The sequence below is a fragment of the Castor canadensis genome, chromosome 3 (assembly GCF_047511655.1).
Source record: "Castor canadensis chromosome 3, mCasCan1.hap1v2, whole genome shotgun sequence".
NCBI lineage: Eukaryota > Metazoa > Chordata > Mammalia > Rodentia > Castoridae > Castor > Castor canadensis.
This window is the reverse complement of record NC_133388.1, coordinates 189,665,439-189,692,182: the sequence shown is the minus strand read 5'-3', so window position 1 is coordinate 189,692,182 and position 26,744 is coordinate 189,665,439. Positions and strand designations below refer to the sequence as shown.

At 41.4% G+C, this 26,744-nt stretch overlaps 1 protein-coding gene across 7 annotated transcripts in view; it reads left to right on the top strand.

Annotated features, from left to right (window-relative positions):
- Dnaaf11 (dynein axonemal assembly factor 11) overlaps positions 1-15,602 on the top strand; it is a 123,792-nt gene extending 108,190 nt beyond the window's left edge. For 2 of the 7 annotated variants that reach the window (XM_074069242.1, XM_074069240.1), the window contains exons 11-12: positions 567-652; positions 13,932-15,602. In XM_074069242.1, coding sequence (XP_073925343.1) covers positions 567-652; positions 13,932-14,109 — 264 coding nt within the window. In that variant the 3' untranslated portion in view covers positions 14,110-15,602. Of the gene's footprint in view, positions 1-566; positions 668-1,664; positions 2,366-2,688; positions 2,726-13,931 lie in introns of those variants that run through there. The other 5 variants (XM_074069241.1, XM_074069239.1, XM_074069244.1 and 2 more) reach the window with 4 other exon arrangements.
- The last annotated feature ends 11,142 nt before the right edge of the window (positions 15,603-26,744 follow it).

Here is a 26,744-nt window from a genome sequence, read left to right as displayed (position 1 = left end):
ACCTCAATGCACTTAGCATTGAACTTATTTAGTGTAAAAGAAGCAATAGAATTACCAAATTTTTCAGACCAAGAAGGGACCTTTGAGATCACAATCTGATTCCCTCTTAATTTTATAAGAAAGAAGCTGGGGCTAGTGAGCTGGGAGGACAGATCCAAACCTCTGGCTCAAGGCTCCTTCCACAGCAGCACAGTCCCTGGGAGCAGCACAGGGCACCATACCAGTCATGTCTGCATCCCCAAAGCTCCCCCAAAGTGGCTGGCATGGTGTTGGCTCCGAGATAACATTTGCTAAATAAATTAATTTACCAAATCTACCTCCTTGACTTTGGAACTCTTTGGATAACTCATGGCTTCGCAAGATTTTTGTGAACAGATACAATTTGTGATACAGACTTCTCTATCCTGTGTATTGGGGCTAAGGTTTGACTCTTTCATGGGAAATAGGGACAAAATAAGATGTTGTGGCATCTTTTTTAAAAATTACATATACACCTGTGATGTTTATTTTTAAAGGTACTTGCAGGACTAACACACCACTTGGTATGTGTTGTGCCTCTATTTTAGGTAGAAGAAGTGATCACAGTTGGTGGACGAGCATCCAAGTCTGTGAAAACCTCATTGGATAACAGCAGAGAGCAAACACATAAAAGGTGCCACCTCCCCAGGTTGTCCTTGGCTTTACTATATCGCTGTCTTCACTGTCATTTGTTTGTCAGAATGCATCTCCCAGAAGGCTACGATTGTTTAAAATTCAAGAACAGTTCATACCATGAGTGTTCATTTGTTCCCCCATCCTTAGATTCTTGGTTTTTAGGACTCTTGATCCCTAAAAAACTGATCTGTGCACATACAGATCCCAATTTCTGGTAAAAATACTAAGGCTTACAGTATTGACACTAATGACTGCTGACATGAACTGAACACTGCTGTGTGTTAGGCACTATTTTCTGCTGCCCCCACAGTAACCCCTTCATCCTCAGGTTTTAATCCTTGCTTTTCAGAGGGGAGTTTAGGGGGAGAGATGTTTTCAGCATCCTGAGTCACGGAGCCATGGCAGGAGACAACTCTGCTGAGTCCTGCTCTCAACCCTTCTTCTTATGATCCCTGTCACCTCAGACTCCTCAACTCTTGGGGCTCCATGGATGTAAGAGCCCCCACCTCTGCCCTGCTGTCAGTTCCCTTGTAGCACATCTTTGGCCTCTGCTTAAATTCATTTCCTAATAGGATTCTCCTCAACTTAAGAGGATATTTTCTCCCTTATCAGTATTCCTCTGTGTCAGAAACTTTTCTCTGACTTTTTCTGATTCATGAGATCCTAGCTCAGCCTCCTAGAAAACTTCAGGCCAAAACCAGCCTCTATTAAGCATGGCAACCCTTCTTGTTCTTCTTGCTTTCAGTTCTTCTCTATAATGAAATCTCAGTTTCTGCAACTATCCTGCTTCTCATGATTTCCAGTCTCTTACCATCCAGATGGTAAAATCTATTTTGGACTGAGTCAAGCTATTTTTGTGATATAAATATATATGCTAGAATTATCATCATAAAAATACCTGTGCAAGAGTTATATTTATATCTTGCATAATAAAGCAGCTAGGTATTTCTATACTCAGACAATTGTTGATGTGTTGGAGAGATTCTAAAACATGGGTTTTGTTTGAACAGGTATGAAACTGAATTCCTACTGAAAACCGGGTTGCTGTTTTTAACCATGGAAATCCACTGATAATTCCCAACCAAGTGATTTCTATTGCAGATACAGGGTCCCAGGGTATCATAGCTTGTGTGAATGCACTCAGTCATAATTAACCCCTCACCCACATAAAGATTCTGAATCTAATTTTGGGAAAATAGCAGGGATGAGAAACCAAATCACTGCAAACAGTTTGAAGCTGGTTTTCAGACCCCAGGAAAACTATCGTTACTGTGATTATTGAGGATTGGAAGCATCTTATCAAAATTCTTCGTGGTGGTATTTTTTTTACAAAGCCTTTCTTTTTCATTTTCATTACTGAGACACTTTCCTCATAACAATACATAAAATGTCTGCGTAAAGGTTGTGATGCTCCATCATCATTGACGAACTTCATTGTGCTTATTACCTCTTCATTGTGCACATTGACTCTGACTGGACATTCCTGTTAACCAACAGCTGCACATTATGGCTGCACATGGAAGGTGGATGCCAGGATCTAGCAGGGTTGTTGCGTCAAGGAAAGAAGGATGGCAGATGCAGCAGTACTCTGAGGGCTGGATGAAGCCTTGTCCCTCTCTTCACTAGAATGGTCTGCTTCTGAAGTTTGGGAGAAAAAGTGAATGGAGGGACCAGAATGAATGGAATAGGGTTTTTTTTTTTAATCATTACTGGAAGGTAACATATGGTGAAGTCCCAGAGTGCCATGGCATTGTAATGCCTAAGAAGACGCATAACTTCCTCAAAATTGAAGGTATTTGTTGAGTACATGACACCTATCTTCAAAATAGCACTACAATTATTTCTGATTTACTGAGATTCAGCAAATCATTTTTCCAAGATCATGATGTTGATGGGAGAAGTGGTACCTGAACTATAAGCCTTTGAGTTTCCCTTCTTACTTTCATCTTGATGTCTTTTTGTGAATAGAAGATTTTAATTTCAAAACAATCAAAATTATAATATTTTTATGATTAATGTTTTGTCTTATTCTAGAACTGCTATCCTGCTATCCCACCCTGAGGTCATAAAGGTAATCCAATATGTTGTAAGGCTTTATAGTTTCACCTTTCACATTCTGATATAATCCACTGGCAAGTTAAGGTGTTCCAAGATGGTTACCTTCCTGTCCCAGTGTCACTTATCAAAAAGTTTGTCTTTCTGCATTGGTCATTAAGACCCCTGTGTAGAAAGGTCTGGATTCTAGTTCTGGATCTTGTTTTGTTCCACTCCTTTGATTTCTGTAGCTTTCTTTTTCATCAGCATACGTTAATGTATGAAATAATGAGTTTCACTGTGACATTTTCAAACGTGTACCACTTTACTCTTACCCTCCCCCATCCCTTTCCTTTTTCCAAATAGTTCCCCTTCTACTTTCATGTCTTTAAAAAATTAGATCCCACACATGAGAGAAAGTATGTGAATTTTTCTTTCTGAGTCTGCCTTATTTTGCTTAGTATGATGCTCACCATCCATTTCCCTGAAATTATATAATGTCATTCTTCATGATTGAACAATAATCCACTGTGTACATATGCCACATTTTCTTTACCCTTCATCCATCAGTAGGCATCTAGGCTGATTCCATGACCTGGTCAATTTGAATAGTGCCCCAGTAAATCTTATCTCTGTTGTTTACTGACAGTGATTCCAGGATTATATGGTATCCCTACTTTTAGTTTTGTTGAGGAGCCTTCAAACTGATTTCCATAGTGGCAGCACTAATTTATATTCCCACCAAGTGTATATAAGGGTCCCTTTTTCCCTGCATATTTGCCAGATGTTGGGGTTTTATTATTGTTGTTGTGTTTTCTTGATGACTGCCATTCTGACCGGGGAAGATAAAATCTCAATATTGTTTTGATTTGCACTTCTCTGATGGATAAAGACATTAAACATTTTTATACCTATTTATTGATCATTCATACCTTTTATTTTGCCCCTTTACTGATTGGATTATTTGTTCTTTTGATGACTAATTTTTTTAGTTCTTTATATAGTTTGCATATTAATCCCCAGCCAGATGAATAGCTAGCAAAGATTTTTCTCCCATTCTGCAAGCTGTGTCATCACTCTGATAATTGTTTCCTTAGCTATGCAGAAGTTTTTTCACTTGATGTAATCTCATTTGTCAGTTCTTGTTATTGTTTCCTTAGCTATTGGAGTCCGATTCAGAAAGTCATCATTTATGCCTTATCTTGAAGTGTTTTCCCTATTTTTCCGTATCAGTTTCAACGTTTCAGATCTTACATTAAGATCTTTTTACCCATTTTCGATGATTTTTGTATAGGGTGAGAGATAGAGATCTAGTTTCAGTCTTCTATATGTGTATCATTTGTTAAAAAGACTATCTTTTCTCCAGTTTATGGTTTTGGGCTCTTTTGTTGAGAATCGCATGGCTATAGTTGCCGGATTTCTGGATCTTCTATTGTATTCCATCCATTTGTCTGTTTTTGTGACAGTACCATGCTGTTTTGGTTACTGTGCCTCTTCAGTATAACTTATAATCAAGCTTGTGATACCTCCAGCACTGCTGTATTTATTCAGGATTGCTTTGGCTATTCAGGATCTTTTGTGCCTGCATATGAATTTTAGGATTTTTAAAATAATCTTGTGAAAGATGTTCTTGAAATTTTGTTGGGAATTGCATTGAATCTGTAGATCAAGTTCAGTAATGTGATTATTTTCAAGAAATTATTTCAATTTATTGTATTTTTCATACTTGTTTTATGACCTAAAATTTGGTGTTTTGGAGAATGTTCCATGAGCTGCTGAGAAGAATGTGTATTCCATAAGTATTGGATGGAAGATTCTGCACATGTCTGATAAGTCCACTTGATCTATGGTGCAGTTTGACACTAAAGTTTCTTTGTTGATTTTGTATCTAGATGATTTATTTATTTATGAAAGTGGGATATTGAAGTCACCCATTGTTGTTATATCTGAACCTATCCCTTTATGTGCAGTTGTACATTTTTATGAAATTGGGTACACCAACATTTAGTCCAAATATATTTAAAATCATTATATCTTCTTGAAGGGTTGTTCCCTTTATTAATATGCAGTGACATTCTTTGTTTTTTCTGACAGATATGATTATAGTATTCCAGCTTGCTTTTGGACACCATTTGATTAGAATGTCATTTTCTATCCCTTCATTTTTAGTCTTTGTATGCCCTTTCTAGTGAGGTGAGCTTCATACAGGTAGAAACCATTTGGATCTTGTTTATTTAATTCAATTGACCAATATTTCTTTCTTTCCTTTTTTTTCTTGGTGGTGGTACTGAAGTTTAAACTCAGAGTCTTTGTGCATGCTGAACAAATGCTCTAATACTTAAGCCATACCTCCAACCCATAACTTGGCACCTTTTTTGGTGGTACTGATGCTTGAACTCAGGGCCTCACACTCGGTAGGCAGGCTTTATACCAATTGAATTAAAGCCCAACTCTTGTTGTATTTTCCAGTATGTATCTTTTAATTGGAGATTCGGGGCCATTTACATGTAGAATAATTATTAGAAGGTGTATACTAATTTCCCCCTTATTCATCTTAGAAGTTTGCTGAGTTCATAATGTTTGATTCCTTACTAAATCTCATTTGTTTATCTATTCTTCTGATGAGATTTGTTCTTTCAGAAGCTCTTGTGATTATGTGTATCTTTCTTCCTCTTCTGTGTTTCGTGTTCTGTTAAGTATCTTCTGCAATGCTGGTTTAGTGGTTATGAATTACATTAGTTTATAGATATCATGGAAGGCATTTATTTCTCCTTCAATTTTAAGGGATAATTTTGATGGATATAGTACCTTGGTGGGCAGTTATTTTCATTCAGGACTCAAAAATACACTAGTGCATGCCATCCTGGCCTTTATTGTTTCTGCTGATTAGTCTACTTTTATTGTAATAGGTTGACTTTGTAAATAACTTAGCACTTTTGAAGATTTCTGTATTCTTTCTTTGCTCTGTACTCTTAACATTTTAAATATAATATGATATATGACATCTATATGGGTTTCTAAATGCCTCCTATACTTGGATGTATATTTCTTTTCCTAGACTTTGGAAATTTCTACTATAAATTTATTGAATAGATTTTTTAGGCTTTTTTGTCTTATCTTGGCTCCCTCTTCTGCACTACAGATTCATAGGTTTTGTCTCTTCATCACGTCCCAGAGATCTTGAATGTTATAGCCATGATTGTATTTCTTTTCCTTTATTGCTATGTGCATATAATAATTCCTCAACCTCATCTTCAATCCTGGATATTCTTTCTTCTATCTGATCTTATCTTTTGGTGCTTCTATCCATTGAGATTTTTATTTGATTTTTTTGGGGGGAGGGAGGTTGAACTCAGAGCTTTGCACTTGCTAGTGCTGTACCACTTGAGCCATACCTCCAGCCCTTTTAATTTGATTTCTTGAGTTTTTTATTGCTATGATTTCCTTTTTTTCTTTCAGAATCTCTCTCTTTACTGAATTTCTTGTCCAAGTTGTTGAATTTCTCCTCTGAGTCTTGAACTGACTTCTTTGCTTTATTCATCCCCTTATTTCATCCATCCATTCATTGATTATTTTTTACAAGTAGTCCTTTGAATTCTTTGTCTGGCATTTCAACTATTTCTCAATATGGATTCAGTTATTAGGGAAGTATGAACTTTTGGAAGAGTCATGTTGCCTTTCCTTTTCAAATGTTTTGTATTTCTATGTTGCAATTTGCCTATTTATTTCGATGAATATCTCTTCTCATTTAAATGGGGGTCTTGTTAGTGAGCAGCCTTCTCTTGAAGGCTCAATCCCCAGTTCCTCTCAGAGAAGAGAAAACAAACTATTTCTCACTGTGGCTTCAGGTAACTACCACCAAGGAAACAGGGTTGGATAAGTAAGGCTGGAAGTAGTTTGGGGACTTCTCAGAGGCCTGGGATGTAGTTGGCCAGGGAGTAGTGGCATGTGCTTCAAGACCGATTCCTCAGACCACTGCCAATTTGAAACTGCTTCCCCCTAAATTCAAGATTTTTATTTACCTCTTGTTGTAAACTTGCCAGACTGTGATGATAGTTCAGCCTCTCCTGCCCCTCTGAGGCAGATTTCCCCAAAATCCCCTGGGCAAGTGATTAAAGGGGTTTTATTTATATTTTGTTTGGCTTGTTTTGGTTTGGTTTTGAGACAGGATCTCATTGCATAGCCAGGCTAGCCTCAAACTCAAGATCCTTACTCCTTTACCTCCTAAATGTTGGGGTTACAGACCTGTGCCACTACACTTGGCTCTTCATTCACTGTTAACACAAAGAAGCCCTTTGGTTCTGTACCCCTCTTATGGAAATGGCATCCTTTTAGACATCCCACCTGGCAATGGGGAGTGCAGTGGTTGTTTTTTGTCCTCAGAGTCCAGATCAGCAAGGCCAAGGCACAGTCTCAGGGGCTAGGCAAATGTCCTCAGTGTACAGATGGCTGCAGGACTCTGTTTCTCCTTGTTTTCTACTTTCACTGAATTCTGACCCTGTAACTTCATATGATCTTATCAGGTCTTTTATAATCTCAAATTCTCCGTGAGAGATTGAAGTCTTTGGTCCCAATATGCTAGCTCACTGTTTTAGCAGAAGAAAAGGCCTTTCTTTATGTTCATTAACATAAAGAGGTGTCAGTGGGTTTTACATCTGGTGATTGATTTTAGATGCTCTTTTTCCTGCTTCATGATACATCTGTTTGTTGACAAGTAGTGCATAAAACCAGTGGTGGGCATCTGTCCTTAGGCCCTCTGACAATAAGCAGGAAACAGAAGCAAGAAAAGCCCTTCTTCTCTTTATGTTGGAGATTAGAGGGATCCTCAAGTGCCCCAGGATTAGTTGCACATTGTTTATTACCCCAGAGATTCATGAGTGATTAAAGTCCTGTACTGCATTGAGTCCATTTTCCACACTACCTGAAGCAGGTGAACTGCAGACCACTGCACATTGGCTGAGTTCACTGTTTATTACTGACACTCATTCCAGCCCAAGAGATAGGATACTTAAAGGGAGATAGGTTATTTTTTCTCAAAATTATTATAATCAAGGGCAGCATATTTATAGTAGATGAATTTAGATATTTAGTTAATTAAGACACAGATAGCATGGCCTTTTAAATAAGAGCATAGTAATTTTGAAAGGCAAGCTTTATTTAATAGCAACTGTAACATAGGTCCTTGAAAACTTAGATGCCTACACTTTCATTAGAAAACATCTTCCAAAGTAGATAGCTCCCTGTCAATGTCAGTGATCATCTTTACGATATTGTTATTATTTATACAGTTAAGTAACTCCAATACATGATAACTGTAGTTATAAGAACTTAGTTGGAGCTGTAACAGGTTATCTCTTAGCCATGTTAGGATTCATACTGATCCATGGGATTCCTGGCCCACAGGCAGATGTTAGCATTCTGTCCTTATGTTTCAATGTGAAGATGACATTCATACCTGACTTATCTCAGTTAGGTTGTATGTTGCTATAAGGAATGCAATACATAAGATGTACTTAACATTTTTGGATGATTAATTACCCCAAATGGTAATCAGTCTAGAGGTAGGTGGTTCTGTGGATGGCTCAGCAGCTTGGCAGTCAAGCCCCTAGGGTAGCATCTCTGTGATTCTCTTGTTCTTTCCTTCAGTGTCATGGATGACTTCTGAAGCCTCACATAGTAAGACCACATATCACAGCCCTACATCAGGAGGCAAAACTGTGGCCTGTGAATAGGATCTTCCATGGCCAGGGAAAGTCAGGTTTCAGAGGAGATCAGATGACCTTCCAACACGGAAAGGAGCCTGGTTAATGCTGGTGGGCCCGTCGTAATCACTAAAAAGGAGAGAGGAGAGTTAGGGTCAGAGTGATGCTGTGTGAGGAAGATTCAGATGGCCACTAGTAGCTTTGAAGATGGAAGGGGCCACATACCAAGGAATGTGGGCAGTCTCTAGAAGATGGAAAAGGTCAGGAAACAACTGAACCCATCTGTCCAGATCAGACACATGCATCCTGACTCCTTGATTTTAGCCCAGTGAGATCATGTTAAACCTCTGACCTATGAAACTTTGAGATAACACATGCACATCATTTGAAACCACTAAATTGCAATCATTTCTTTGTATGTGTGTGTGTTCCAATACAACTTTATATTTATGGGCATTGAAACTTTAATTTCATGTAATTTTTTCATGATATGACATATTCCTTTTTTATTTTTTCAAACATTTAAAAAAGCTAAATGGCATTCTTTTTACATTTTACTTTTCCTTTTAGTTAATACATAATAATAACACATACTTGTGAGCTATGCTGTGATGTTTCAATATGTGTGTAATGAGCAAATGAGAGCCATTAATATTTCTAGTTCCTTATCATTTGTCTCTTTCAGAGACTTGATGTTTGCTCTTTTAGTTTTTCATAAAATGCACAATAAGTTGTTGTAAACCATAGTTAATAACACTGTGCTGTAGAACATGAGAACTTATTCCTGCTCTCTATTCCTATTATGGTACTAGTTACCTATCCTCCTTTAATATCCCCCACCCTTCCCAGCATGTAGTAATCACTATTCTACAACCAGAGTGACTGTTTTTAGCTTCCACATAAGAAAGAGTACATGCATATGACTTATTTCATTAACAAAACATCCTCCTGTTCCATCTACTTGGATGCAAATGACAAGATCATCCTTTTTATGGCTGAATAATACTCCATTGTGGGCACACAATGCACATTGTCTTCAACCATTCATCTGTCAGTGGACACCTCAGTTAATTCTGTGATCTGGCAGTTTTGGTAATTTCTTACAGCAGCATAAGAAACCCACATAAGAGAGAGCAAAATAAAGGACAGTCTCCTTGCCAGGCTCCAGGAGGCAGCCACCTGACTCCTTGCTGGCAGAAATGTATCCCCATGCACTAGTATGAGAGGTGGAATAGCCATATGTCATTCAGAGCACGTGTGATCCGATCCATCCCTTGGTTTTGGAATCCCACCTTTCCTGAGATCCAGGGTTTCTGCTGGAACCTAGAGTCAGAGAGAAGGTGCACCCTCTTTCAGGACCTGAGGCTTTGAGCTCACACATTTGCTATGGTGGGGGTGTGATGACTGGAAGTGGCATGGTGGGGTAGGGGTCCTAGAGTGCTGAGTGGGTCTCTTCCTTAGTCTGTGGGGCTCAGTTCATGAAACCTATACCCATATGATTTGGGCACTGTTCTGTACATGAATTGTACTCAACAAAAAGATTTCAAAAGTGATTAAAACTGCATATATTAAGTGAAATATCTTTGCTCAGCCCACTCGTGAGCCTGACTCTTGACTCCAGCTTCTTCTTAACTCCTGCTCTTCTCTCCTTGACACATAAGCCCAAGGGAGGCAGGGATGGGATGGGTTGGGGTCATTGATTGTGTAAGCATCAGATAAGCCTGTTCACATACTATAAGATTGAAAACTCTCATAGCTGCCTCTTTCAACTCTTCAAAACAGCTGGACCAATTTGGTCAGTGAAATTGCCTCACTTGGGTACAAATCATATGGCTTTAAAAACAGCAATTACTCTGGTTGTAAAATCTCCTTTTGCTGATAACAGTTAGCAGATTTCAGTGTGAGCTCATGGGGATGTGGGGAAGCCTTTTCATTTTCCTCACTTCATTTTTAGTCTCCAGGACCCACACAAACCTGGATACGCATAGGTACTCAATAATGTCTTATTGAAAAATTGGTAACTGAATTGTGTTCAGCTAAGAAGAGAGAAAGTAAATAATCTTGCCTGTGTCCAATAGCAATCACAGAAAAATTGGAAACTTGAATGGAAATAGTGTTAGTATTCTGTTTTCTAACTAAATTTACCTGTCACTAAAATATAATGAATGGGCATTAAACATCATTCCTTTACTTTGAAAACAAACCACTGGCTCTAACTTCCCTAAATTCATCCTAGTACTTAGGTATCCCCAAAAGGAAAAGGGAAACATGGTGGTTGAGATGACCCAGTTCCCAAGATTTGTAGGATTAATCCTTGCCACGTATGCAAAGACTTCCCTCCTCTGATGCACACATTCTTCTGATGGCATCTCCTCTACATGCTGAGTTAATGCATCTATCCTGCCCTCATTTACTGAGGCCATGCCACGGCTGAACTGGGCAGGTATACCCAGATGTAGGTACCTTATTCTCTGAAGATATCACACTCAAAGTGAGCAGTACAAATGTCTCCTTACTTCTTGTCTGGCTTTTTTTTTGAGCTGTCCTTCCCCTTCAAAATCTAATGACATCCTTTCTTCCTTCAGTGCCAGGTTCCCCATCCTGCATGATTCCAACCATATATACATTGCTTCTTCCTGGGTGCTTCAGCAGTATTTGTTGATCCCATTTACAGAACTCTTGACGCACTTGAGTGTACCTATTGAGTACGTGTCTGACCTCCTGCTTCTATTATGGGTACAAGCCAGATCTTATCTTTAAATTCCTAGCACTGATCATAGCACTGGGCACCCAAAAGATGTATACTGTAAAGCATGCTGAGCTAAATGACTGACTCTAGATTTCTGTCTAATGGCCTCTGCTTCTCCTTGCTGCACAGTACCCCAAAGTTGCTGGATGTCTGCTGAGCATCTGCCACTGCTCTGCATCCTTCACATCTGTCACTCATTGGATCTTGACAGCAGCCCTATTGTCACCCCTACTTTAAAGATGAGTCCACTGAAGAACATAGTGGCTGAGTCACTTACTCCAAGCACCCTAAACTGGATACACTACTGCTTCCTGATTTTCAATAGCAGATGTAATTTTTCTATTACCAGGAAATGAGTGAGATGAAAGAGACCTAACAGGCCATGCATTTGCTCTGATTATGACACTTGGTTTCAGTATTAGTGCTGACTTTGAAAACTCTTCAGTGGATATAATCTTATGAACCAAATTCCAAGGATAGAAAAACCACTGACTGTTGTGAATATGGTGCCTGGTTTCTGAGTAATAGCATGTGCAGCGTTAGTGCCACACTCTTGTACTTAGTCCCAAGCACTGCCCACTTCTCTGTGTGGCTGTGGCTGATAGTCCCCTTGACCTCCTCCTGGGTCAGAAGAAGGTGACAGTGGTGTTGTCTCAGAGTTTGATGGTACAAGTAAAGGACTCAGGATAGGGAGCAACAGAGGGCATTGACTCATTAGGATTTGGAACTCAGTCCAATAGTCATATTCATGGATGATATTTATTACAGCAAAAGACCACGAAGCAATTAAACAAAGGGAAAAGTCTAAGAAAAACCAGGTTCAAGCTTCTAAGTTCTCTCCCTGTGAAGTGACACAGGTCACCCTTCATTCCTCCAGCAGTAAGTGTGACAGCACAAGTGAAGTGTTGCATCAAGGAAGCCCATCAGAGACTTCTAGCTCAGGGTTTTCTCAGAGAGGCAGGGAAGGTGCCTCTCATGGACCAAAGTCCTACACCTCCAAAAGGAAAGCACAATCCCTGTTGGCTGTACACTCTTCTAGCCTTGGTCAGTCATCCTTATTGCTCAGGGAACGTTTCATATTGATAGAAGGAAACATTGACCAACTAAGGCCCAGCCTTGCAGGCCTTTCCAAAGAGAGTCAACTCTGGCCCTCCATGTGCATACCTGTCTGTGCAGGCAGCCACCAACCTTGTGATAGCTACTGTTTTCTGTGCTTTGATGATAAGTAACTTCATAGCTGAGGCCAGGAGTCTCTACCCTTTTAAAGGCAGAGAAGTTACCAAATACTGCATCAGAGAAGCATTTGAGGAGAATGTGTGCTCAGGTCCTGTGTCCACACCAGTCACTTACCTGGCTTTCCCTTTTCTACTCATCTGCATATTTAAACATCTTTAGCACATCTTTGGATCACACCTTTGTCATCTCTTCAGAGGAGGCACAGCCAATCCTGCCTTCTTTTACAGAGTTTATATTCCGGGTCTTCAAAACACTATTTTATGGTCTTTCTATACTTTGCATTTTTCTTCAGCAAGTCCATGTGTATTAGACAAAGTCCTAAAAACCTCAAATGCCATCAAGATCTGAGCAGAGTTCAGGAATCAAGGTGGAGTTTTGAGAACAGTAGAAAGAGTTTACACTCTCACAAGAAAACAGCCTTCTTCCCAGCAGAAGGCATCTGCTGGATGAAGTTCATCTGAAGACATCAGTTTTGAGCCCCCGCATTAGATTGGTTGTGATTTTCTTTATGTCAGAGATAATTCCTTCCATGATTTCATTGTTTCTTCAATAGAACAATACTTTTTTTCACTTATTCACCAAGTATTTATTCAATATAGCTATAGACCAAGGATTCAAGATAAAAAAAAAAAGACAAACTGTTTGCCTTAAAGATATCATTCTTTTAGGAAAACAGACCAAAAATGAGACAATTGCAGAATGCTTTAATAAGTTCTATGTTAGTTCCTCACACTGCATTATAAGATGTTACCAGGAACTTTATCTCTTTGCACAAAGCAAAGAGATGGTGTCTGCCATAGCCCTTGGAATACAGTGCCATTAAAAATGTATCTGTTGAATGATGAATGAATGAATGGTACAGTGATTGCAAAATAACTTGAGTATCAGAATCACTGGAGGGAACCATTATAAAAATACAGATCATGGGGCCCAACTGCAGGTGTACTAATTAAAACTTGCCAGGAAAGTGACCCAGAGACGTTCTTCATCCACAGAGTTTTCTTTATGAACATTATATTGGAAATAACTGGCCAATGGAGGTTTTTCCTGGTCTGTTTCATTCTGGCTACCGTGAGCGAATTAGGCATGAGCAGTAGAATAGGTTCTTGTGGAAGGGAAGATAGTGTACTGAGATTTTCTGTGCACCTGAACTTGTATCCTAAATGCCCCTGCCAACCCACAAAACCGGACTAGCTGCATTCAGGAGTAACTCCTGCCTGGAGTATGTCTCTTATTGATCCTAGCTGTGTGGCTTTGTTTGATATATTGTTGCAATTATCCAAACAATTCTGAGGTAAGCAAAGCCTCCAGATAACCTCTCCTCCAACTACCTGTGCATATTAGCACAGCTCCGTAGGATGCTTTGGCACTTTATTTCTCTGTGGGTCAAAATCTTGCTTCTAGAACTCTGTATGCTACTTGAAGCCAGGAGCAATCTCTTATTTTTATCTCTGTGCTGTATGGGTAACACCTTCTAATGCTTGCTCAATACATGAGTTGAATCTATTTGAAACTAAAATTTAAATGATGTGATAATAATTTCCATTTTATTGTAGAGGCAAGCAAATTGAGAAACTAGAAGTGGATCCAAGCAAACATTCATGTCCTGATGTAACTACAATAGTTCGAGAGAAAAAACATGCACCCAGAAGGCTGGGATGTGAACCTAAAATTGTATCTAATGAGGAAGATCCAGACTTTGAAGATAACCCTGAGGTGCCCCCACTGATTTGAAACCCCAGCTGGGTTATCATTGGCTGTGACCCACGAGGCACCATGTTGCTCAGAGAATGGATTCATGCCATTTATGAAGTAAACAGAATTGTCTATCATTATTACTACTGCAATGTTTTAACTCCTATTTTGTATAGTAATATTCTTAAGTGGTTTAAAATTAAAGTGCATACCTTATATATGGAATAACTCATTTGTCTATAATAAAGAATCAGCTGTTTAAAATATTCAGTAAAATGGCATATCTATTACATAAAGCATTGATTATAAATCACAGACTCCCCACATATGCAACAGATTAAGTCATAGGTAAAAGGACTAATTATTAATTGGTACCTGACCAAATTGGTCGAGATCAGAAGTTAAAAGTGTAATCTCATACCCAATTGAAATGCTTTAATGTGATTTTAAACAGTGTTTCAGCTGTTCTTTTGACATGTCTGCTTTGCTCTGGTGGCATGGTATTAAGGCAAGAAGATTAGTTTTGACAGTAGCTACCCTGTATTTGGATTATTGAATATTCACTTTGTAAAGACCTCACAAAGTCCTTTCATTCCTTGGACCTTAGCAGCTTCGTCTGTAATTGGGAAATAATACTTGCCTCATAAGTTTGTCTCATGAGCAGCTGTTTAAAGCACCTAGTCCAGAATTACTTGTGCATTAAGGCCCTGTTTGTCCTTCTCCTCTTCCTCCCCTTTTCACCTGCTCTTCCTTTCCTTGCTTCCTCAGTGTCTTTTCTCCTTCTCCCCTTATTCACCTTCTTCCTCCCCATTCTTTTCTTGCTCCTCTACTTCCTTCTTTCCTTGTTGACATTGTTATAGTTTGAAATATCCTTCACAGCTTGGTCCCTACCTGATGTCACTATTTTGGGAGGGTGGTATAAACTGTGGGAGGTGGGGCCTATATAGAGGAAGGGAGTAGCTGAGAGCATGGCTTTGAAGATTATACCTGGTCCCCAGTCCCTTCCTCTCTCTGCTTCCTGTCCACCATGTAGTAAACAGCCTCCTCCTCCATAAGTTCCTGCCACCATTATGTGGAAGAGGATGCTGTTCCTGCCGAAGTGCATGAAGCTAAACAACCATAGGCTGAACCCTCTGATACTGTGAGCCAAAATAAATCTCCCCTCCCTTTGTTTTGGTATTTATTTGGTCACCTAGAAAGGTGTTTTTACAGAAACTCTTTTTGAGCGCATCATCAGTTCACCAGGGATTTTGGTGGCTATGGTTTGAATATGCTTCAAGTGTGTCCTCCAAAGGTTCATGTGTTGGTAACTTGGTCTCCATGGTGGTGGTATTTGGTGGAACCTATCAGAAATCCTTATGTGGTGGTAAAACTTGAGCCTGACCCTTGAGTCGTCTCTGGCTTTGAGCTGCTGTCACAATGTGACACCATGCACTCTGAGGCCCCCACTAGGGACTAAACCAAATGGGCTTCCAAATCTTCAACCTTACCCTCCAAAACTGTAAGCTTAAATAAATGCCTTTACAAAGTCAGCCTGCCTCAGGTATTTCTTTGTAATAACACCAAACAGACTAATACAAGTGGTTAAAAAAAAAAAAAAGTAGCCAAGTGTAGAACAAGTGTAGAAATGATACCATGTCTGGAGGTGATAAGAGTGTTTTAAGAAGATGAGACAGAGCAAGGGGATCGAGGGCAATGGAGTGCTTTTTCAGGTCTGGCCTCTCTCTAACAAAGGCTTCCAGCTGAAGGCTCTGCTAATGCTTCACCAGGGAACCAACATGTATCAGCCAGTGTTCACTAAGGAAGACTGAGCCCCTATAAAGACAATGGGAATACGGAGCTGATCATAGGAGTATGATTTGACACAGTGTGGAAGTGAGAGGTACAGAACTGGAGGAAGGGGCAATGCAGACAATTTGAACCTGGGATGCTGAGGCAGGGCTGTATGGGGAGCTTGTGGGAGGTCCGTGGAAGTTATTCCTCCACTGAGATCTCTGCCTCTCTTGAACTGCTCCCCCTCGGGCTCATGGCCAAGCTCTTGGGAGTGGGCTTGGGCCCCGTATAGTTCTTGATTTTGCAGCTGATCACAGGGCTGTGGCTGGTGACTGATGTTTATATTTTCCTTCTTCTGCTATTACATTATGTTTCCCTCAACAAGAACTTCATCTGCTGATCATTCCTGGCCTGGTGGCACCACCCAACCTTCACTCTGCAGGTGCTGTGCCATTACCAGTCCTACATGCATCATGTTGATTAGCTTTCCATCCATGTATTGTTACCACAAGAATTTAGAAGTACTTTGTGATGCTCCTCGAACCTTCTGCATTTCAGCTATGTTTCTCCCTGTTCTCCCACCATCCTCTGTGAGTAGCAGTCACTCCATTTTCCTGCGATCATCAAATCACCTGGCCAGTACACCAACTTCCTTCTTTGCCTGCTGCTTTGCTAACACAAGGACCCTGAAGTTCCCAGATTGTTTCAGCCTCCAATGAGAAGGCAGCACCGTTGTGTTCTCCAATGTCTCTAAACTAACAGAGCCCAGAGTTTGAGGAACAGGGAGGAGAACATTGGCTAGTTTATCTTTAGGGGTTACAGTGAAAGTAGCCATCCCATTTTGATCTCTTTGATGCGTCACCCCACAAAGTATGACAGCATCTTACTGGCACTGTAACTGAATCTTCCAACATCCACTTCATTGTTCTATCTATCATGCCAACTATTCCATTGTGAGGAAGAACATGGTAATCCATTGAATTCCATGATACCAACCCATTGGCACACTTCATTTGCTATAAATTGAGTTCCTGACTCCGTTGAAATACTATGGCAGTGAATACGGCATTCATTATTTAAGTCCACAGAGAATAGATTTGATGCAAAATTTGAACAGAAGGAAGACTGTCCTTCTATGGTGGACATGTTCCAGTAAAATCAACTGACCTTCTTTCTAGCAGGGGGCTGGCTGTTCCCCTTTCTGGGACCTTTAAGGGACCACGTAATGGGTTCAATGTTGGCTTCTGCTATTGTCATATTGGCCACTGTGGAAACCTGAAAACATGTCTGCAAATTGCTTTACCCTCCAATTAAGACATAGGCCCTGCCCTCTCATCTTGATCAGGGCTAACCCATAGAAAGGATTCTACATGGAGGACAGAGCTATACCACATCACAGCAAAAACTCCTGTATTACTTCTACTTGGTTGTTTGTAGAACTTGCATTGGGTAAATCAGCCACCATGTAAGAAGCTGGCTGCCCAAGGACTGCCATGCTAGATGTACCACACACCAGACCAGTAGTGCTCTAGCCAAGAACATTGAATGCCAGAAAAAGGAGGGTGCAGTCTTTAATGTCCAGTCCAATCAGGCCTCAGATGACTGCAGTCCTGGCCAGCTTCTGACTGAGATGGCAGGAGAGACCCCAGTTGAAAATTGCTCAGTTGAAGTTTTTCAAAACTTGACCCACAAAATTGTGAGCAAAATGCTGTGGTTTTATTAATCTGCTAAATGTAGGGAGTCATCTCCTTTGTAGCAACAGTAACCAGAACAGATTTGGTTTCCAGAAGTAGGGTGAGTTCCATCATAAACATCTAAGAGACAAGGTCATTGCTGGGAACTAGGAATAACCAAGTTGGAAAGCCTTGGAAGAAGCCCATGCACTTGGATTCTCTGGAAGCTGACACCAAGTCAAAAGTAGATTTATTGGGGGTAATGCCTTGTAAAGAGAGAAGAAACAGAGCAGACATAGGAAGGGAAAGCTTTTGGCCTTTCAACTTCCTATCAGGCTTGACACCTGCAAAATGAAGAGAAGGAGGATGGATGATTGGATAGAAAGAGCCTCCATGCAGTGGGAGGCTCTACTGAAGATAGACATGCTGGGCAGAAATGGCCATGCCCAGCTACTCCAACCATGTTCACTGCCTGGGAACTGCCCGTGGACAGATAGGAGCCTCTGCATCCAGGGTATGGGGGCTCCTGAAGGACTGCTCTGAGGCCAATAGTTCATGGCACTCTGAGCTTGAGGATCTTCTTGAAGGTCTGCATCATGCGCTTGTTTGATGGCCTCAACTCTGCCACACAAAAGTGACAGGCTGCATGAAGTCTGTCAGTGAGTACTCACAGAACAGAGGGGAATGTCCTTCAATGCTGGAGGAAGAGAGGCTCTTGTTGTGTAGTAAAGTTTAGTAAAGGTGTTGCCTGTGCTCACATGGAACATTTTAACCTGTACCTGGTCATTTGATGGATGCAGTGAAAGAGATTTCCTATTGGAAAGTGGAAGATGTTAACTTGTGTCTTTCAGTTGTGATTCCTAGGGTACAAACAGAGATAAGCTAAAGAAGGAATTAGTCTGTGATCAAGTAGAAGGGAGAGGACTTGTAAAGGATCTGAACTGGTTAGGTTCAGAAGCAAATACCAAAATCCCTGTCACTTCTACCAGAAAGAAAGAAGGGCCTCCCCATGACTGTGAACAACAGTGTTGTTTTGGATTCCTAGAAATTACCATTTGATTCCAGAGCCAGGGTCCAGGAATCCCTGAAAAGTCTGGCAGTTTCCTTCCTCCCAATGCTCAGTCACCGTGATAAGTTTGAGGCTCTTTGCACAAGGCTAGGGGGAAGATTTATAGGATGAAGTGTTGACAGGATAGAAGACCCGTTTCCCTAGGAGATTTGGCTGTGAATTGGAGCCAAATGGATAGCTGGGAAAAGAGTATTCCAAAAAACCTGGAAATAGCAAGTACAAAGACCCTAATGTAGAGCATGTCTGGCATGTGTCAGGGATGGCCAATAAAATGCTTGATTAGAGCAGACTAAGCAAGACAGAGAATGTTAGGAGAGGAGCTGTACAGGGAATGAGAGTCAGGTCATGGCAATGGTGTAACGATAATGTTTGATCTAACAATATCACCATCAAGCTGGGGTGTTTCATTGTCCCTAAAAGAATACTGTTGGATTTTGTAGTGGTTTTCCAAATGTTTCCCATGGCCATCTCATTTTTGATCTTCAGAGAAATCCTCTGGAATAAACATTTGCTCCTTCTTCCACCCAGTGTTGTTTAACTGCACCTGCGATGCACAGGTGCAGGGAATGTGATGGTAAGCCAAAGGAAACAGCATCCCAGATTTCAAAGAACTTCAAAGTTAATCAAATAATTACATTAGCAAGCTGAGCTAACATATTTGGGGGAAACTGACTCATTCTTGCATTTTTTCAGTCACAGAATCACAGACTCCTCAAAGTCAAGTGACTTGCTCTAAGATAGTATGACAAGTTATTAGAATGTGGTTCTTTTTAAGTCTTTTTTTGGCCAAGTTTCCAAGGTGAGATAATGGTTAGTCCTGATTGTCAACTTAACTGGATTGAGAATCACCTAGAGATTAGTAAAGCACATTCTGGGTGTGTTTGAGGGAGCTTCCAGAGAGGATGAACAGAGGTGGGGAGACTGGTGTTGAATATGGGTGGCAACATCCCAAAAGCTAGGGGGCTGGATGGAATAAAAGGGGAGAAGGAGAAAGCTGACTAGCACAGGCATCCTCATCCTCCCCCCCACACATAACTTCTCTTTCTCTCTCTCTGCTTCCTGAGAGCCATCATGAGCTGTGAGCTGCTCTGCCACAACCCCTCACCATGATGAACTGAAACTTCTGAAACCATGAGTTAAAATAAATCCTCTAACACAGAAGATTTTACCTATCAAAATGAATGAAATAATCCACATGACAATGTGGAAATCATCACAGGCCTACTTTTTGAGACTTGAAACTACTCCTCCCCTTTAAGAACACAAAACATATCTGGAGCAGGACATCTTTGGGGATGATAACTTAGAACTAGCAGGTAGTAGGGTGCTGTCTGCACTTTAGTCCTACTGACATGGCTTCCAAGGTACTGTGAAGACTAATATGCTGGGACAAATGCCTTCAAACAGAGTAGGTGGCTTTCTGTGAGTCTGCCTCCATTTTCGGGTTCACACTTTGTAGCCCAAACTTAGTGAGAAGTTCTCCAAAGGGCCCCCTAAGGGAGCTTGAGGACTGTTTCCTGAAGTTGTAAACTCACAGGCTGGGGCCTGATGCATGCCAGGGTCTAAAGCTGCTAGGTAAATTGATCTAGAAGACCAGAGAAAGCTGTGTTGGGGCAGTAGGACGATGTGGCCTTTCCCAAAGCCAGCTGGGCATTGCTGAGGACAGGGCAGCCCAACTTCATCTCGAGCCCTGTCCTCTTGGAGTGCAAGGAGTCCTGAGGGAAAGGTAGAGGCTGCAGGATGCTCAGAGCTGAGGATGGAATCTCAGAGATCTGTCCAGGACCTGGAATGTGGGGGAGAGAGCCAAGGCAGAGCCTCTGAAGAGGTTCAAGACCTCAAGCAAAAGAAATGTCATCCTTCTCCCAGGCCAACACAGCAGAGAACCTGACCAAAACACTGTGTGCCAGTCAAGGTCCACAGAAGTTCCTAGCCTTGGGCTTGAATTGATAAGAGGGAGGAGTAGTCACCAGACCCCAGATAGACATATGAGAGTAATAGGTACCTGACAGGGCTGGGACCTTTCTCCCAGGATGAAACCCACCTAGGGCTTCCCACAGGAGGCAGTTGGGGGAATAGACACCTTGACCTTCCTCTCCTCTTCCTCTCCAATCTCATGCCAGAGCTTCCCGCTGATCAAATACACCAGAAACCAGAATCAAAGGAACTGTGGATTAGAGGTTGCACTCCTGGGCACACAGCCTGGAGAAGGGGGTGGGAGGATCCCAAACACACTGCCCTCTTGCCTGTCTTGCCTTACCCTCTCCAGTCCCTACCCTACTGGGAGAGGGATCTAGAGAGCCGGAGTCTAGAAGAGGAGTAGGTGAGCAAGATGAGAAGAGAGAACTGTGCCCACCTCTTTCCTCAGTTGTAGGATTCCAGCCTCAGTGGCCTGCAAAGCAGGCAGAAGAGAGGCTGACAAAATTGAATGCTGGGGTTTTAACTGTTACTGGGACAGTCTCATAACTGAATGGAAATTGAGATTATGATTCCAGTATATCAAGGGCCTTATTTCCCAAAACTAAGAAGAAATGCCACAGGGCCTGCCTAAATCTTCATCCAGGGACTGAATGGACCACCCAACAAGGACAGATGAGGGCACAGCAGGAGACAGGAGAGAGAAGATAATGTTTCTGGATCCCATCTGCAAGGTGGCCATTTGGCCTTAAGAGGATGCTGATAATGATGGCAATCCCCTAAACTGGGGCTCTGGCTGCTCTCTACAACTTCTCCCCATATGCCCTCCTCTCTCTCTACCTCTACTTTTTTCTTAGTCGCTTGCATCTAGAAGCTTCTTTGGTGATGGTACCAGCAAGGGCTGTCTTCCCTGTCTCCAGGAGAAGGTCGCACCAGGTGCGATGTCCAAAGACTCACCATCCCATCTGTTTTCCTTCTGTTTTGCTCGCTAGGGTCTTCCTGAGTGCCTAAGCTGCTCATCACTTCCCATCTCATCCCCCACAGCTGTTCATGCTAGTATTCTGCTCTGAGCTACCTTCAGGAGCCGGCAAGGAGACCTCTGCAGGAGCTGCCTGTCTGATGGCTGACAAAGGTCAAGAGAGGCCACCAGCAGCGAGCCCTGAGGGTGGTGTGAGTGAGGCTGTAGGCTCCAGGCCTGAGTTCAAGTGCCTGTCCCTGCTCAAGGGAAAGAGAGCTGCCCTCCACTTGACAGCTGGGCTGTGACATGCAGTGTGTGTCTGTCACCATTTGCAGTCTGTCACCGCCTGCCTGACACATTTGGATGGAAAGTGCTCCCCTGTCTCCAGTTGACGCACGTCAGGCCAATGTGTCTGCCACTCTGTAGCAGACCTCAGCTAAAATTAGCTGTTCTTTTATACATCCACTCCCTGATTATCCTACACCCATTTGGTCTGGTGATTTCCTTGTGACACAGCAGCTTCAATTTGCCCACTGCTGGCTCTCCTGGCACAGCAACATGTACTGAGCACTTACTAGGTGCAAGGAGCCCTACTGAGTGCCAAGAAATGTTCTCTCCATGTCCAGCCTTCAGACAGAGACTGCTACCTAGGTTCTCCTTGCTTTAATTTTTTTGTTATTGTTGTTTTGGAGGTACCTTGTAACATTTACAAGTTCCTTACAATTTATTGTAGTTAAAAACCCTCCTGCCTCATTGTTTTCTTGGTGCTTCTGCTTCCAGCCCCATGCTGAAACCTCTGATGATGTCTCCACTCTCGGCCTCTGGTAGTAACTACAGCCCCTTCTCTTCTCTTGCATGGTACATAACTGGCTCAGCATTCAGTGCAGTGTCTTTTTCCTGTCACCTCCCTTTTTCTTCTGGCTTTGTTTTATGGACCGACTTTCTAATCATCCAGACTAGAAAACACTATTCCTGCTTCCTATGTTCAATATTCATTTGGCAACTAAATCCTGTCACTTCTACCTTAAAAAGAGCATCTCCAGTTTTCTTCCACCCATTTCCACTGTTTGCATCCAGTTACCCATTGCCTGCCGCTCCAACATTTCCCCTTCTTATCCTGTATATAAATGCCTCTTCAGGGCTATCACCTACAGGTCAAGTCTGAGGACACCAAGTCTGGGCCCTAACCTTCCCACTACACTAGATCTATCGCCTTCCTGAGAGCCAGACTGCAGTTGTGTGTCTGCTGGCCTCTGTATGTGGTGAGACTGAACTGAGGTGTGACATGCACTGTCCCAAGGGGCACAGATGGACACGCACAGGTCTGGACATGAGGAGGGTATGGCTGCCAAAGGCCAGTGACACAACTGTCACTGGAGAGGAAGGCTGGACAAAACACATAGGCTTCTGTTTCTTGACAAGGGCATCAACTGTTAGACTAATCATCAACGAAAGGGGTTCTTTTCAGAGAGAATGAAGGCCAACAAGAGGGACCACCATCTTGCCTCAGCTGTGCTGAAATGCACTGTCCATGGTGCTGGCAAGGCAGAGACCACTGACTACAGTGAGCCACACCCCCTCCGCCTCCTACCCCTGCAGCAGTGAAGGACCAAGTTGTATGGAGAATCACACTGCTCGCTTCAGCCATCAGAGGGAAATCTTTGAATGCTTGTCTGGTGGCTATTGCTTCATAAGAAGCTATTTTGTACTTAGTGATAAAAACCAGCCATTTCATTGTGCTCTCAGTTCCTGTAGGTCAGAAATACCAGTAGGCACAGTGGAGGCAGCTTGTCTTTTCTTTCTTGTATCTTGGCCCCAGTCCAAGAAAGAAAACCCAGAAACAGTGATAACTTGGAATCTGGAGGCTATAACCTTCTGGAGGAGCCTTCCTTCTCACAGCTGGCAGTGGATGCTGACCTGGCAGCCAGAGCACCTATGTACCCACCGGCAGGTCTAGCCTTCCTCAGAGCACAGCTGCTGGGGTCCCAGAGAGCAGTGAGGACCTCCCCTTGGATGCTACTCAGCTCAGAGTAGTTCCAAGGGCCCACCCAGCTTCAACAAGAAAGGATATCGACTCCAGCTCTGGCTAGGGGAGGGGCAAGGCTCTACAAGAGCTCATGAGACAAAGGTATCTGAGGAGAACTTTGGAAAACACAGAGCTCCTCCCCAAGCTTCCTCCCCCATGAAACCCAAGATCTCTCAAGGCAACATCCTGCCATTCCCACTCTCTAGAAAAGAAGGTGTGGCTCCTCTTCTGTATGAGTAACACGTTGAGGCAATGGTGGGGAAAGATGCACATTTAATTTTACTCCAGGGCCACTTTTATTATCTACACCACCGCCTGCCTCTCTATCCATCAGGGTATTCTATAAATAAAGACTTAGAAATCAATGCAAAGCCAAATAAAGATCCTCATAAGTATTTTAGAAGTACTGTTCAGAATTATGAATTAAATCCAATTTCATGATTCTTACATTATTCAGATAAAAATAGAAAAGATTTTTAAAATTTTCCTTTTGCTATATTTCTTTGGGAATAACCCTGAAAATTGAGATACTCTACTTACTTATTAGTTAATTAATTTCATTACTGGTGGTGTCTCTGCATTCTGTCTAATATGACCCAGGTTCCCCAAGGCTTATGGGGTCCTTTGAGATCATCATGATGGCCTGAATACAGGTTTGCCTTCTGCTGATGAAGGAATGCCAGCCTTGTCCTGAATGTTCCTGGGGAATTCCTCACAGGGCCGGCACTCACTTGCCTAGCCACAGGCACCTCTTGGGACACCACCACTGTGAGTCCACCCACCATCCATGCTTTCACCATGCTGGATCCCCCACAGTTGCATATGGTCCTTCTGAGGCTCACGACTTTGAATAATGAACCAATTCTACATGAGGTGAAACTATTCTCCCTATGCTCCATGGAGTGTGGAAGTAAGGAGTCCAGACTAGAGCTAGCAACACTTTATCCTCTCCTACTGGGTCTTGGTCTGTAGATAGACAGTGGCCAACACTTAGCAGGTAGTTTTTAGTGACAGTATCATTGATGGAGCTTCCCCTGGCTGCCAGGCCCGCTCACTTGTAAATCCCTTCAACAGAAGAACAAGACATCACATTCTAGAACTTGGGGGAATGTCCCAAACTTATACTCTCTTTCCACATTTATTCTCCCTTCATCTCTCTTGTTAAGTCCTGTCTTTTTAACCTTCTTGTCCAACAAGGTCTCAGCTACTTTATTTCCTTGGAAGTACCAGATCCCGCTACAAAAATAACCAGGTCCAAGTCTTCTATTAAATCCAGACTAAGCCATAACCATTCTTTCCCCAAAGTTGTTATTTATACCTTATATGATACTCCTATTCTTTCTGTCAATACAACTGTGGCCTCATTTCTTTTAGAACAATCCTGACCTTATTTTGTTTAGAGATTGTTCACACCAGCACTGCCCTGGGTGAGCAGCAGAGCTGCACCCATCACCACACAGCAAGGTGTGCAGTGCCCAATTGTTTTCTAAATTCCCAGGATTCCTCCTACAAACCAGTCAGAAAGAGAGTAGAGTTTTTGTTTCAGTAGCTCCATTACACAAAGCCCTATATGTCTATAGGACTCAGTCAGCTTCCTCAGGTTCTGCTAAAGGCAAAGTTGAGAACACCCACCATGCTACACTGAGCCAGCACTTCCTCAGGAGGTTGAAATCTGATCCAGCGGCAGCTCTCAAAGCCCACCCCTACCCCTGGCAGGTCAATTTCTCTTCTGAGAAAGCTGTGTTAGAAAGATCACTTGATAATCTAGGGTTCCCCATTTCAAAGCTTTTCACAACTTTTCTGGATACTTTCAACACATTTAATAATCAAACATTGATTACATTATGTGGATTTACGGAAATATCACAATGAAACCTCTCACATTGTGTACATTCATATATGCTAATAAAAAATTTCTTTAAAAAATCAAACATGGAAACAAACTTACAAGTCAACTCAAAAAACTAGAAAATAAACAAATATGTACACCAAAAGACAGAGGAGGAAAATCAACTAGGAAGATAAGACAGAAATCAATGATCCAGAGACAATAGTAAAAGAAATCCATTTAAAAGATTAGTAAAATAGATAAAACTCTAGTAAGACTAGTCAAAAAATCTGGAGAAAATTAATAAAATAAGATAAAAAAGATGAGGATTATATCTTTTAAGAAAGATTAAAACTCAAGTCCCTGAGTTCAAACCCTAGTATTGACGAAAAATAAAAATAATAAAATGATCAAATAAAATAATAGTAATAGTAGTAAAAATTTTAATTTTTCAATGCAACATTTAAGAAACTACACCAATGCATTTGAAATTTCTGAACAACTATAAAATGATAAAATTGGCATTAAAAATAGAAAACTTGAGTAGACCAATAAACATTAAAGTCTGAGAAGTTAACTAAAACCTTCAGGCCTCTGAGGCCTGAAGGTTCTATAAGAATTTTATACAATTTTCAAGGGACAAATTAATCTGTGTCATCCAAGATGCTTCCAAAAAGAAAAATGTTGCTCAATTATTTATATAACACTTAGAATGATCTTAACACAGAACCAGATAAACACAGCTCCATAAAAAATACAAACCCACTTTTTTATGAACATGGATATAAAAGTCTTTAAATACATTATCAGTTAATTTAATACAATTGTATTAAAAATCACACATCACTAGCAAGTCCCTTTATCTCAGGAATGCAGAGGTGATGTAACACGATAAAGCCTGTTAATGTAAGCCACATTAACATGTGGGGAAGGAGAAGCATGTACATTCACGTAGGTGGATGCCAAGTTTAACAAATATAATATTGAAAGAGAACAATAACTCTTAGGACGATGGGTACAAAAACCATATTTATTTAACCTGATAATATTTCTTACTAAAAACCTATAGCAACATGGTACTTACTGAAGGTCATTTGTTTGTGTACATTTCCTTATGTTGCTCACGTTGTCACTGCTGTGTGTGCTGCAACAGCCCCTGACCGCCAGACAAGGCAGCACTGGAACACAAGGCATTAGGATACACTTGCTTGCAGAAAACGTGATTATTTCCATAGAAAGTCTAAAAGAGAAAGACAAGTTGTTTGAACCAATGTGCTCAGTAAAATTTCTCATTAAGCATACTTAATGGTATGCTTCTACACCAGTAATATTAAGTTAAAGGTAGTATAGAGCACCAGCTGCTGTATACAAACAAAAATTTGCCATTTAGAAACAAAAGCTGTACAGTACTTGTGATTAATCAAAGAATGAAA